General features: G+C 31.4%; 1 protein-coding gene across 11 annotated transcripts in view; it reads right to left on the bottom strand.

Annotated features, from left to right (window-relative positions):
• The window catches only part of RIMS2 (regulating synaptic membrane exocytosis 2), a 304,062-nt gene that overhangs the window by 182,527 nt on the left and 107,161 nt on the right, over nucleotides 1-14,374 (bottom strand). For 6 of the 11 annotated variants that reach the window (XM_014550251.1, XM_014550252.1, XM_005879296.2 and 3 more), the window contains 4 exons: nucleotides 12,937-13,036; nucleotides 11,049-11,172; nucleotides 9,529-9,575; nucleotides 9,096-9,208 (listed from right to left, as the gene is read on the bottom strand). In XM_014550251.1, the coding sequence (XP_014405737.1) occupies nucleotides 9,096-9,208; nucleotides 9,529-9,575; nucleotides 11,049-11,172; nucleotides 12,937-13,036 (384 nt within the window). Of the gene's footprint in view, nucleotides 1-2,568; nucleotides 2,617-9,095; nucleotides 9,209-9,528; nucleotides 9,576-11,048; nucleotides 11,173-12,936; nucleotides 13,037-14,374 lie in introns of all 11 variants that reach the window. The other 5 variants (XM_005879299.2, XM_014550249.1, XM_014550250.1 and 2 more) reach the window with 1 other exon arrangement.

The raw sequence follows: 14,374 nt of genomic DNA, 5'->3' as shown, positions 1-14,374 counted from the left end.
ATTATTGGATTTTTCCTTCCACCTGAATATGCACTTTGCAGTCATCTACAAAACTTAAATATACATCTAATGTCAGTCCTTCCTTCTCTTCTCTAAAGTGGACAGTCAGGCCTGGGCCAAGCTAACAGGGCTTGTTGACTCCCTCACTTTGTATTTTAGGGACTGAGAAGCTGAGCAAGAGAAGAGGAAGACAGATGGCCCAAAAGAGTATATAAAATTATTTATATGTTTTTCTTTTCTTTGTCAAATAGAATCAGCCCTCTTATAGAACTACAGAAGAAATATTTAAATTTTTAAAATTGTAATTACTACTCTCTTAGTTGTGTTAAGTCCTTGTTTAATGCAGATATTATCTTGCTGCTGTGTTAAAAAAAGTCTTCATAACAGAACTGTTCCGTTTAAACAGACCAGCTAATCTGCGGTTCACAGACCTCCTGCATCAGGGTTATCTGGTTTATCTGTGAAGAAGCTAAAAATTCCTGTGGCCCACCTCTCACCTAGTGAATCAGAATAGGGTCCAGGAATTACCATTTTAACAAAGTCCTCCAATTCCCACGGACATTACAGTTTGAGAACCATGGCCTTAGATTATGGGATCAACCTGAAAGAAAAGCCTCTAACATTTGAATGGAGGAAAAAGTTCACATATTTGCTTGCCTAACAATATCAGAACATAGATACAGATGAGGGGAAGTGGGGAAAAGACTAAGTTGTTCTGGAAAAAGACATGAAGGGAAAATACAGCAAAAAAGGTAAGAAATGAGTGTCTTGTGTATGGCATGAACAGATGTCTGCAGGTAGCATGCATCATGGTTCCTCTAAAATGTGTGATCAAAACCAGATTAATCTCTGATATTCTCTACTGTCTATAGAAATAAAAAAAAGCCAATTGCTTTATTTTTCTATGATATTAAAAATTCAATATTAGATACCGTAAGGAGAAAAAAACACTAAAAAGCTAAAAAAAATTTCCCAATAAACTTTATACTTAAGAAACAAAGAAACAATGATGATTATTAAACTAAGCTCATTTCTGTGAGTTATTTTTTTTAAGGATTGAGACTAAGTACTTGAAGCCATCGCCACAGGCAATACTTTTACTCCTTTGAAATCATTAAAGCGAAACATCTGAGATATATATTTCGAATGTCTGATAAAGAGTATTCTTTTTCGATTTTCTTATGCCATGGAAAATAATAGCACTTTTTAGTAATATCCATTTTTATACAAATATTAGGCATATAACTTTCATATTTTTATACTATGTAAGAGCTTATTGAATTAAACGTTACAAGTATATAAATGTCTAAATAGATAGATATGAAACAGGCACATTTTAATTTTAATGATTTTTTATCAAAATTACACTTTTTAATAAACTCTCTTAAACTGGGCATTTGATCAATAGCTCCAGTTTTCATTTTATATTACAGGGCTTGCCTTGAAGTTTTTAATATATATCCAGTTCACATTATCAAAATATAATCATTTTATTAGCTAGATTATTTTATCTCATTTTGAAATTCTTTATCTGTGCTTCTTAAATGAATGGTTAGTAGATCTGTTGATTCTCCAAAACATAACAAATGTATTTCATTCACAATTCTAAATATGACATATGTCTTTATATTTACTTCATGTACATTAATAAAACTCTTGGTATTATTCTAATTGTTTTAACATAATTATCATTCCAGCTTAACCATGTAACCATTTTTAAATTTCCTAAGCAGAACCTGAGTAGTACAAGTAAATATTTTATACTATATAATATTAACTAGAACAATTTTAATTTTTAAATATTTAAACTAAATTGGTATTACTCAAAACCAGCAATAACAATAAAAAAATACATGCAGCAAAGCAAGGAAAGCATACTAGTAATACTACCTTTTTTTAAAAACTATATTGATATTACTTTACCATATAAGGGTTTCCTAATGAAAAGAGGCAAACAACTTGTACCCAATTATTATAGAAAAATTAAATGAAATTACAATTACAAAATGTAAACAAAATAAGCCCAACACTTTTTAATTGGGGATTGTGATTTTGTTCTTTCAAAGTATTATATGTTCCAAATGTTGAACCTTATATATAATAGGCATAAAATTCATATTTTCAATAAGGTACAAATTTATTTGCCAGTCTCCACAAGGAGTTATTGTTTGGAAAATGCAAACAAATGTAGATGTTAAGTGACATAATGAATGATTTAAAGAGACAGCAACCTTGTGTAACAAAGGCAAATATCAACAGTTAAATTAGCTTTTTCTTTTGATGGTACATATGTAAGTAGAGTCTACATTAAATGTCACTTTGTATCTATGACTTTTGGTATTCAGTTCATCATATAAAATCACTAACAAAAATTGTCTCTTTAAATTTTTATTGTATTTTAATCCCCATGCAGAATCTTACAAGCTGGCTCATAAAATGATTTGAAAGTCAATAATATGACTTGGAGCAACATACCAAAACATGTTTTCCTACTATGCATTTTCCAAAAACATACAAATAAGGGTTAAAACACAGCTTTAGTTTCTATCAGGCAGACAAGGCCTTTACCTGAACCCTAGGAACAAAAGGCGTTGTTCTTCTACTAAGGCTTTGGCTCTGGTAAGCAAAATTAAAGAAAAAAGCAATAAAACAAAACCAAAAGGACAACACGCTGGAACTAAAAGACCAAAGTAAAAACAAACACGTACAACTACCACCCCTCAAATATAATTTTCCCATGACAATATATATCTAAATTAATTACATCATGTAATGAATAAATTAATTTTGCCAAAATGCTAAAATATATAAAATCTTAGAATTTTTAAATAAGTTTTTAACTGCAATAATAAAAACAACAGAAATTAAGACCTAATGTAAAATAACATATTCAGTCTCATAAATTCTGAAAGAATAATTACAAACGGAACCCAATAGCCAAGAAATGTCAGGTTTCCCCCTTAAACACACTATATAGAAAAAAAATCACAATCCAAATGACATGAGATAAGAATGCATTGTAGAATTATTAGTGAAAAGACATTTTTACAAGGAACTGTGACTTGTCCAAAATGATATGACTAACAAAAATCTAAAAAACATTAGTCAAGTTGGCTTAGCATTAATTGTTAAAAGAATATAACAGTAAGATAAAAGTATGCTGGAACGCACTGGATTAATTAGGTAATTCATACTTTAAGGATTTACACCATTTTCAGACATTTATTATGTACCTCTTGAGATTATCATACCTATTAATGAAAATACGTATCTTATTTATTTTTATTTATATAGTTCTCTATATTTTTCCAAGCATTTACTGACTGTTTATTGCAAGTTTATTGCCTCCAACAACACTAGGTGGTTGTCAGTATTATATCCAATTTGCAGATAAGGAAAGAGAAACAGAACACCACCACAAAAAAAAGCTAGATGCTCAAACAAAAGGTAAGATACTATAAAGGTAGAAGATAGAGCCTACCTCTGATTAAATCACTCTATTTCATATTCTTTGAGTAAAATCAAATTTCATTTCTCTTCTGACTTATTTTGTTTTCATTTGAAACTGTTTCCAACAAAAACACCACAACAATCAGAATTGTGTGCCTTTATTAAGGCATGCCCACAGTTAAATCAGGAACAAAATCAGATGCGTATCTCTGGGTTTGGGAATGGATTTCAAGGCATTTAATTTTGCTTCTTTCGCCAAAATTCCATTCCATTCCTTACATTTCTCATGGATGTCTCTCTTGTCTAATTCCCCTGCTAGATGGAAGCAGTTAATAGGGACTAGGAGGACTGGTGCCCAATTTACCTATCATCAGACTTACACTTTGTAAGACGTAAATCTAAGACCTAGAGGGAAGAAGACCTTAAAAATAGACTATCATTCAATCATGAGTCATCCTCATTCTCTCTCTCCAAAAACTAAGGAGTCCCAAATCTCAGCTGTCTTCCTTTTTGTGTGGAAACCCATCCAAAGGAAGAAAGAAATGTTTTGATACGGAGTGTGTTTCTGACCCTTGTCTGCACAACTCAGATGGGGAAGGGATGTATGAAATGCATATAGATTAAGTAGGTACACCAAAGTAAAGAACTAATGCCCGACCTGGTTTGGCTCAGTGGACAGAGTGTTGGCCAGAGGACTGAAGGGTCCCAGGTTCAATTCTGGTCAAGGGCACGTACCTCAGTTGCATGCTTGACCCCTGGCCCCAAGAGGGGCGCTTGCAGGAGGCAACCAATCGATGTGTCTCTCTCACATCGATGTTTCCCTCTCTGTGTCTCTCCTTCTTCCTTCCACTCTCTCTAAACATTAATGTAAAAATATCCTCAGGTGAGGATTCAGATAAAGAAAAAAGAAAAGCACTAACAAGGTACTTTATTTAGTAGATTTTATTTTCCTTGCCCTCTCACCTGTTCTACCTGTTTTACACCAAAAATATCAAGGTAATGGAAGTAAATATTACTTCATAAACTAAAAAATTACTTTAAAAGAAACAGTACTTTAAAGTAAACTAATCTTTAAGGCAATCATTGTCAACCTTCTAAAATGATCTCAAAAGGGCAACTCATGGAATTTCGAAATCAACTGTCTAAATTCTGTGACAATTTAAATAATCTTCACCCATAAGTTCACACTTTAAACTTGGCTATAAAAACATATTTTGATTTATTAATTTTTTAAGTGAGTTGAAATTCAAATTCGACAAAGCATTTTAAAGTGTGCAATCCAGAGGCATTTAGCGCATTCACGATGCTGTGCAACCACCACCTCCCTCTCCTTTCAAAGCTTTTTCATCGCCCCATAAGCTATCGTTTATCTGTGAAGTAACCACTCCCTGTGCCCCCATCATCCTAATTCCTGGCAACCACTAAGCCGCTTCTTTCTCTATGGATTCTGGATATTTCACATTGAAGTATTATGTATTTCACTGCAACTTGTAATTAACATTACTTCATTTATTTCAAACATGAAATACCTGATATCTGTAACAATTCAGCCTCATCCAAATAAAGAATATGATTTTGTACACCACGATTTATTTTGCACTTTCAATGTCACTTTCTACTATATACTGTACTGCTATATTTAGGACACTCCTTTTAAGCAATGCTTCTGGAATGACAAGACTGTGACAATAGGGATGAAAGATAAATGCTCAAAGAAAAAAACTTTAGTTTGCAGAAAGTTTTAAAAAGTGTAGAGTTTCTAAGGAGATATAAAAGATGTATCTCTATTGTTCAGTTACTTATTCTCTTTAAAAAGGGGCATATGTAATGGATAGGTACAGCATTTACAAACTCATCACTAAAAATGGAGTCAGAAAAATATTAAAACAAAGTAACTCTGGGAAACATTGCAACCATAAAACAACCGCAGGCCCTAAAGTAAAATAAGATTGTCAAAAAAAAGTCAGTGTATTCCTATAGTAAACGAGAATTCTGAGCCATTCCTCACTTTTAAAAGACAGGAGAGCTATATTTTTATCTTAATTATCAAAAAGTAGCCCCAAACTGCAAATTAATTTAAAAATATTGAGAGATTATAAAAGTAAAATTCTCTGAAGAAGGAAACTGCTCAATATGGAAGAACACTTTTTTTTTTAATCCACATGGGAGTGCTGACAGTGAAAAGGCTAACATATAGTCCAGGTGTCATGAACATGAACTCACACTGATTGTCTCACCACGTACATTAATGGCACTTTCCTAGCCATGCCCTAGAACAGTGATGGCGAACCTATGACACGCGTGTCAGAGGTGACACGCGAACTCATCTTTTTGGTTGATTTTTCTTTGTTAAATGGCATTTAAATATATAAAATAAATATCAAAAATATAAGTCTTTGTTCTACTATGGTTGCAAATATCAAAAAATTTCTATATGTGACACAGCACCAGAGTTAAGTTAGGGTTTTTCAAAATGCTGACACACCGAACTCAAAAGGTTCACCATCACTGCCCTAGAATAACCACAAGCAGCAGCACAATTCAAGCATGGAGAGGAAATACACTGCATAATATTTTAAGAATCATCAACAACCTTGAGCATGAAAGTTTAAACAACCATTTGCATTGTATGTATATTTTACACTTGAGGATATATCAATCCTTGAACTGACACAAATATATTAGGAAGGAGGGCTCACATATTAGGCAAATTATCTTTTTTCTCATGCATTAGCAATGTCATGATTTTGTAAACGAGTTGTGGGCCTGGTAAACTCTCACCAAAAGCAATCATGCCCAAAGATAAGATGCAAGGATACAGAAATTGTGATGCTGCCTTGTGACTTTCTAGGGGTGTTACCAAAGGGTGATATACGTGGACACACATTTTCCAACCTCTACATCATTACAGCATACCAAAATTGCCTCCAGATGGCAGAAATAGGATTAAATATAAAGGGAAAGACTATATCCAAAGAGTATAATGCTCATATTTTCCTGCCTGCAAAGAATAAGTATAAAATTAAGGTACCTTGGTTGCGGGCACATCCCCAGTAGGGGGCATGCAGGAGGCAGCTGATCGATGTTTCTCTCTCATCAATGTTTCTAACTCTCTATCCCTCTCCCTTCCTCTCTGTAAAAAATCAATAAAATATATTTTTTAAAAAAACAAATAAATAAATAAATAAAATTAAGTTTCATGAGGGTAAAATTCATGTTTATCTTGTTCACTGTTGTAATCCGAGCTACTAGTATTATGGCTGAACTGGAATCAGACCTTAACATATATTTCTTAAATAGATAATTGGAGATGATTTGCCAAAATATTTTTGGGGGAAATTTGGGTAGTAGATCTCAAGAACCTTAAAATTTTCTTTTCCTTTCATATTTCAATTTTAATTCTGGAAAGTTATCGCAACAAAATATTTTGTCCTAACAAAATATGCAAGACTTATATTAAAGGATTTCCATGGCATCGTTATTTATAATAACATAAATGAGAAACAAAATATCCCATTATAACAAATTAAGTTAAAAAAGGAGTGATAAATAGGTATTAAAATCATTTTAAGCAAATTTTTTTAAGTCTAAGGAAAAACTGCACAATATGAGTAAATGAAAAAGAAGGGTTCCAAATAGTATACATGAATTTGTTAGTTTTGTTTAAAAAATTATAATTATATGAATAGTTATCTTTTAGTGGCAGGACTATAAGTGATTTTTATTGTTATTTACTTATTTATCTATACTTTCTAGATTTACCACAACAAATATTATATTTGTAAAGATTATCTTATTGGAACATACTTCTTCTAACTCATAAGAAAATGATAAAATGGTATGTATTTAAAATTACAATTACATGGATTTTAAACCAGCATCATTTATGAATTTAAGTACTATAACTTTATAACATTATAAATATTTATAAGTAAAACTTTTATGTTTATATTTCCCCTAAATATTTAACAGTTTACCTTTTTACTGTATTCATTTTGAACCATGAGGAAAAATCGAAGAATCTGAAATTTGTCTAAGTCTTTCCTAGTCCAATTTGTAAGAGGGCCTTGGGAATTTAAATGAGATAACAAAGTGGTACTTATCATGGAAGTATATCTTCCACTCCTTCCTCTTCCACCAACTGAAGCCAACTGCACACACACACACACACACACACACACACACACACACACATTTATTTATATACTGGCATCATCCAGCTACCCAAAACATTACTTAAAGATGAACTATTTAAATACAGCCATAAAAAAAGAAAAACAGCTAATATTTATTACCACTTCCTAAAATGGTGAGAAAAAAAGACATATATATATTTGTAACCATAAATAACAACATTCGTACTGAAAATATATGTAAGAGAATAAGGAGAAAGATTCTACTTATTGTGGAAAAATAAAAAAGACCATTGTCCTCAAATGAAAAGTTCACTCTGTTTATGAAAGAGAAAGAAAAAGAATAAAGAGAAGAAATTTACTTTAGTAAGACATTTACAATCTCCTAACAGTAGCTCAATTTTTTCCTTGCATAACTGTTTTTAATTGTCACCTTTTTGACCAAAATACCTCCAGAACAGACATGTCTAATGACTTGTTCAATAAACTTTAATATACTAAGTGTGCTTATACTTTCTATATCCCCTTTAAATTAATGAAAATTTAGTAAAAATCAAACATCTCCCTTTCTCCTAAAAATATAAAAGAAGTTTTGTAGCTTATTTAGTAAAGATTTTTCCTTTTGCTCTTAAAATATTAGTCCAAGAATAGTTTAGTTTTTATGGATAATTTTTATACAAAACTCAGTGTCTGAATTTTTAGTTTCTAAATAGTTCTTAATATCCATAAAGTTTCAAGTTTAATAACTTAGTGACATTATTGTCAATACTAACCTTATTTTTCTAAAATATGGATGGATAAATTTTAATATTTTAACATTTTAAAATGGTTTAAAAAGGGAAATAAAATTGAAGAAGTTAACAAAAAAGTGAGGGCTTACATTTGCAAAGCTCTTCTAATATAGACATAAAACACATAATTGAACTTTTAACTTTCATTATAAAATGTTCGAATAAGGGATCATTTAATATAAAATCATCTGGTGTACTCAGTAGTCAATTATATATTTACTCATATACTTAATTTTGTCTGTTGACAAAAGTATCTCAAGTATCATTATATTTCAGAGCAATATTCTTACCCCACTCAAAATTTCCTTAAGGTTGAAAAGCAGGAAAAGTACATAAATATTTACTTTTATCTTACATATACCATCTTTGTATAGTGCAGAATTTTTATTTCCCTTAAAAGTTCATGACACTTTATAGTCATTTTAGGATATTGAGCAAAAATCATAACCTTGAATTTTGGAATATTACTAAAGTAAAAAACATTGTAGATATCTTCACAAATTCTTAAGCTCATTACATTCCAGGAAACCTAACTCTAATAAAGAAAGCACTATGGTAAATAATTAAATTTTAATTTCAATTAATTACTAAGAATGAGGGTGTTGATGGTTAAAGGCACAATTATATTCTAAGAAGAACTTGGTTTACCAAAAACTAGCAACATATAATAAAAACACTACTTGATATTCCAAAAAGAGAAATTAATTTAGTGATTACGTACTGAAAGTTGTCCAGATAAAAACTGTGGAACATCTCGCAACATGCCGGGACTCATGGGAGAGGTAACGGAAATAGAAGGACGATCCATTTTTTGAGATTCAAACGAGCTAGAACCTGAAATGGCAATCACACATAAAGAATAACAACAATGGCTCTTCCTTGGTATTTAATCATCTTCACCATCTAGCTCTTCAATTTTATTTTTAATGTCCACAGAATGTCATTCCACTTTCCTAGCCACAATGTTCCAAAGTGTTTAGAAGGTTTACTGGAGCATAAGTGAAGTTTAGTACTCAGAAGTGATATGCATGAATTATTTGAATGGAGGGGAAGGAACAAATTGGAGAGTAAAAATGGGGCGAATGGGATACTTCATTTTCTCCTGATGAATGACATTAGTAACAACATTCTCTTCTAGAACACATGAAACTTACTGGACTCCAGTTGTGCATGTGTGCTATCAGGTATTCTAGGTATATCTCTGAAATGATAGAAAAGGAAAACAAGAAATTGTTGCAACAATTAATGCAACTACTGTTTTCATCATTATCAACCTATATTCTTGGTTAAGACCATTAATTTAAAAATATTAAAATTCATACCCATTTATAGCAGATGTATAGAAACATATACTTTATTTTCTATATGCCTCACTAAACAATTGCCCATTCTAAAAAATGTCTGCATTCAACAAGTTTTATAGATACATTGTAAGTCTATTCCATTCTGTATTTTTACTTGCCGCTGTTCTAAATCAATAATATTAAAATGCAAGTAAAGTATCACCAAAACAAAAATTTAATTATTCAGATTCTGATTGAAACTTTTTAAATGTAATAACTCCACTGAGAAAAATGTAAACATGTTCCTTACTGGGACTTACAAAATTACCACGTAACTGCATTTACACACAAAAAATGTACATTTTCTTTGAGATTTGCCAAAAGGGGTAGATATTAATGGTTAAGATCATTCAGAAAATTACATAAAAGAATATTTAAGACATTAAACAAAAATGTTTAGAGTATCTTTTAATATGAAGAAATACATTTGATTAATATTCTAGGTTGATACAGTACAGTTTTAACATAATAAAAAACTTTGAAAAGACAAAATGAAAAACAGATACAATTTCATGTGCCAGATTCATTACTTTTGAAAGGAACATTTCAAAAACTAAGTTACCAACATAAGTCATTTTCTACAGGATAAAAAGATAGCAAAATAATATAGTCCAATCTTTTCCTAAATGAATGAAAACTAGGCATTATATTCTATAGCAAGAAATAATTTCTATAGCCTATACCCTAGAAAGCTTTTCCATGAACATAAATTTAATAATTCCCTGTCAGTTTACAATATTTAATTGCTTTTTCTAATTCTAGGTATATCTTTTACGTTGGCTTAGAATATAAGCTTCTATAAAGGAAAGACTACTGTGATAATGAACAATTCTCATAACATAGATGCAAAGGACTATATTTATTGCCAACTTCTGAAAGTTGTTGATTTAATCTATAGGTAACAAATTATAAAAACAAATGAGTATTTGGCATTTGCTTATACTTTTATCTTTCTTTGTTGAAATCTCCATTTTGGAAAAAAAATAATAAAAATCATGGAATATAGTTTATCCTCATTTTTGCAATATAAAGGACCATAGTTCATGAAACTTCCTTTAAAAGTAATTGTTACTACAGTCCCCTTCTATTAATGCCATCAACCATCTACTAAGTTACTAAAGTAATAAAAACAATAAAAAGATAAATATTTCTTCTTTTGTAATTAACTTTCAGACAGAGATGTCACGATTTTTGGTGAGGTGTTTTTAGTAAAAGAAATGTCCTCAAAGTAATGTATTTTGATAAAGCAATCAGACATTTTTGGATTGCGCTTCATAAATGGTTTAATGTAGTCAACTCTATACATATGAAAAGTGATCAGACCCACTCACCCAATAGGCCTTGAAACAACCAGCTCCACTTGTGGTTCCGGTTTGGATTCCAGAATGATGTTATAGACTTCTTCAAATGTGGCTCCTTGCAACAGCCTTCCGTTCCATTCTAACACTTCATCACCTATGGTGTGTATCAGTAATGATCCCCTTAGAAAGAAAATCTAATCCCACATGCACTCAAAACAAAGCAATCTTACGCTGCAATAACCTCCACAAAGTAAAACGACCATTGTGAAATAAGAAACATGCTGAGAACAGCTTCAGTGGCATAAAATTTGATGACAAGGATGATTGGTAGATTTCACCCAAAAGGCCAAGGGTCAGGGGAAAAAATTATTTCCAATAATGCTGTGGAGTCATAGATGTACCATCAAGAGTAGCCTCTTACAAAAGTAATGCTTTGATTCTCATTTATTGCAATTCAGTCAATATATCAACTTTATAGCAAGCCAAGCAAACAATAGTAACTAATTTCGTTGACTAAAATAGTATTTATCCTTTTCTAAAGTGAGTGAAAGATATCTGATTTAAAATACCATTAATTTGTCTTATTCCATGTATTTATTCCCTAACTGCAATGAATTAAACTCAATTGCAGTACAGTTAATACTAATTATTCCTATATTTGATTCTGAAAATTAAATGTCAGGATCTCTCCTATCCGTTAGAGATAAGGAGTAACACACTTTAGGAAATAGACATTTATCTATGAAGTCTTTTTCCTAAACTATGTTGGAATTTAAAAAAAAAAGTTAAAGCTTATGGGAAACAAAACAGATGAATACTAGATATTTTTAAAAAATTTTATTTTTGAATTGACAAATTTTAATAGTAATAATATTATTGACTATATTATTGATATCTAATAGCGTGTCAGACACTATACTAAATGTTTATATATTGCTATATTTAATCTCACTGTAACAATTCAGTAAGCATTATTATCTCCATTGTACAGATGAGGAGTCTGAAGCTAAGACCAATGTCAGGTACCCAGTCATTGCTGTAACTAGAAATCAAGCCAAGACTTCCTAACCGTCACACTACACTGTTCTGACATGATACTGGGCAGATCTGGATCTAAATCCCACCTTCATCTCCATCTTGTGACCATGGGCAAGTTATGACAATTCTCTAAGCTTTTTTAATCTGTTGTGCCTGTTAAACAAAATGATAGATGTAAAGTGCTCAGATGAGTTGGCAGCCACCCAATAAATGTTAGTTGCCCAAGTCCACTTACACCCAAAGTTTTCTAATATTTCTCACTATGTTCTATAGGAAAACTTCTGTAAAATAAATAAATAAATAAATAAATAATCAAAAAATAAATAAGTAAATCCTTTTATCTAATGTGGTTCAAGAAATAATATTACTTCCCATTAATGAATAAATTTATTTAGGTTAAATGAGCACTTTATTACTAGTCAAATCACTTCTATTTGAGGGTAACTTTTCATAACTACTCAAGTGTAACAGTCAAAATGTGAACAATCAAAGATAGAAACCTACCTGGTCTAAGATGTCCTACAGTATCAGCTAAACTTCCTTTTTTCACTTTGGTAATAAATGCACAGAGCCGACCTGATTCAGTCATCTTTCCTCCTACAACCTGTTTAATAAAGAAAAGGAGTAGGAGATACTTCATTCCAATGAACATGATTGAATATTCAAGAAATAAATAAATAAGTAAATAAATAAGTAAATAAATAGAATATAAACACAGATATAGACATAAAGAACAAACTGTACAGGTAAAAAAACTTTTTGCACTGTATTTAGGATTCAAGTATATAACTCATTATAATTTCTAAAATTATACATATGAGTATTATTGTAGTACTAGAGGCCCGGTGCACAAAAATTTGTGCACTCGGGGGTCCCTCACCTGGTCTAAGATGTCCTACAGTATCAGCTAAACTTCCTTTTTTCACTTTGGTAATAAATGCACAGAGCCGACCTGATTCAGTCATCTTTCCTCCTACAACCTGTTTAATAAAGAAAAGGAGTAGGAGATACTTCGTTCCAATGAACATGATTGAATATTCAAGTAAAAAATAATTAGACAATTTGAAACTTTAAAAAAAATATATGTTTTTATTGATTTTAGAGGGAGAGAGAGGAAAGGAGAGGAAGAGAGAGAAACATCAATGTGAGAGAGAAACATGGATTAGTTGTCTCCTGCATGCATCCCAACCTGGGATCAAACCCGCAACCCAGGCATGTGCCCTTACCTGGAATCAAACCGGCAGCCCTTTGATGCACACTCAACCAACTGAGCCACACAGGCCAGGGAGTCAATTTGCAGCTTTTAAAACTATAATTTCCTATACTTAAAGTATTTTGTAAGTAACATAGTATTGTTACTAAGAACTGAGCACATATCCCAAGAGTAAGCTTTTTACATATTTCAAATATTTTAGAACTTAATCCATTATTTGTTGAAAATGTTGCATACCTTAAAAACAACAATTTGTAATTTCTTTCTTTATTACAGAATTCTTAACTTTTGTCACTTCTAAAAATATGTTATTTCAGTGCTATGTAATTAATATATCTTGTTTCAGATTTCAAATATCACAATAATATAAATACTTGTTAGTTTTACTATAATTATGATAGCCTGCCTAAATTTCATTAGTAACCTTTTAGGCACATTAATAATGTGCATGATGATGATATATTTTTCCTGAGAAAATTATTACACTTACTTAATCTCATCAGAATTAATGTGAACTGTTGACCATTGGCATCCCATTTTTTTCTATTTTTATTTTTCTATTAATAGGGTAAGGCAAAAGTAGGTTTATAGTTGTTCGCATGGAAAAATACTACGATAAATAATAATACAAGAATAGGGGGTGGGAGGGCATGAGTGGGGGGGGGGGCAATCAGGGGGATAAGGACACATATGTAATACCGTAATCAATAAAGAAAAAAACAGAACCATATTTAGTGTAATATAAATTAGTATTTATATGAAATCTCCTAACATAAGTATTTTTGCGCTTCCAGTCTTCAAATAGTATTCTCTCTCAGATACAAACACATACACTCAATAGACACATATTTTGCGACACTAATACAAAAATTGTGTTCCCAAGTAATACATGTATTACATTTCTCAAGTTTGGATATTTAGTCATTGAATAAAACTATCACTTAAATAGAATATAGCTCAGCAGGTGTGGCTCGGAGGTTGAGCTTCGACCTATGAACCAGAAGGTCATGGTCCAATTCCCAGTCAGGGCACATGCCTGGATTGTGGGCTTAATCCCCAGTAGGGGGCGTGCAGGAGGCAGCCAATCAATGAGTCTCATCATTGA

The sequence above is a fragment of the Myotis brandtii genome, unplaced genomic scaffold, assembly GCF_000412655.1.
Source record: "Myotis brandtii unplaced genomic scaffold, ASM41265v1 scaffold59, whole genome shotgun sequence".
Classification (NCBI taxonomy): Eukaryota; Metazoa; Chordata; class Mammalia; order Chiroptera; family Vespertilionidae; genus Myotis; species Myotis brandtii.
Note: the sequence above shows the minus strand (reverse complement) of the source record. Positions and strands in the feature narration are given on the sequence as shown.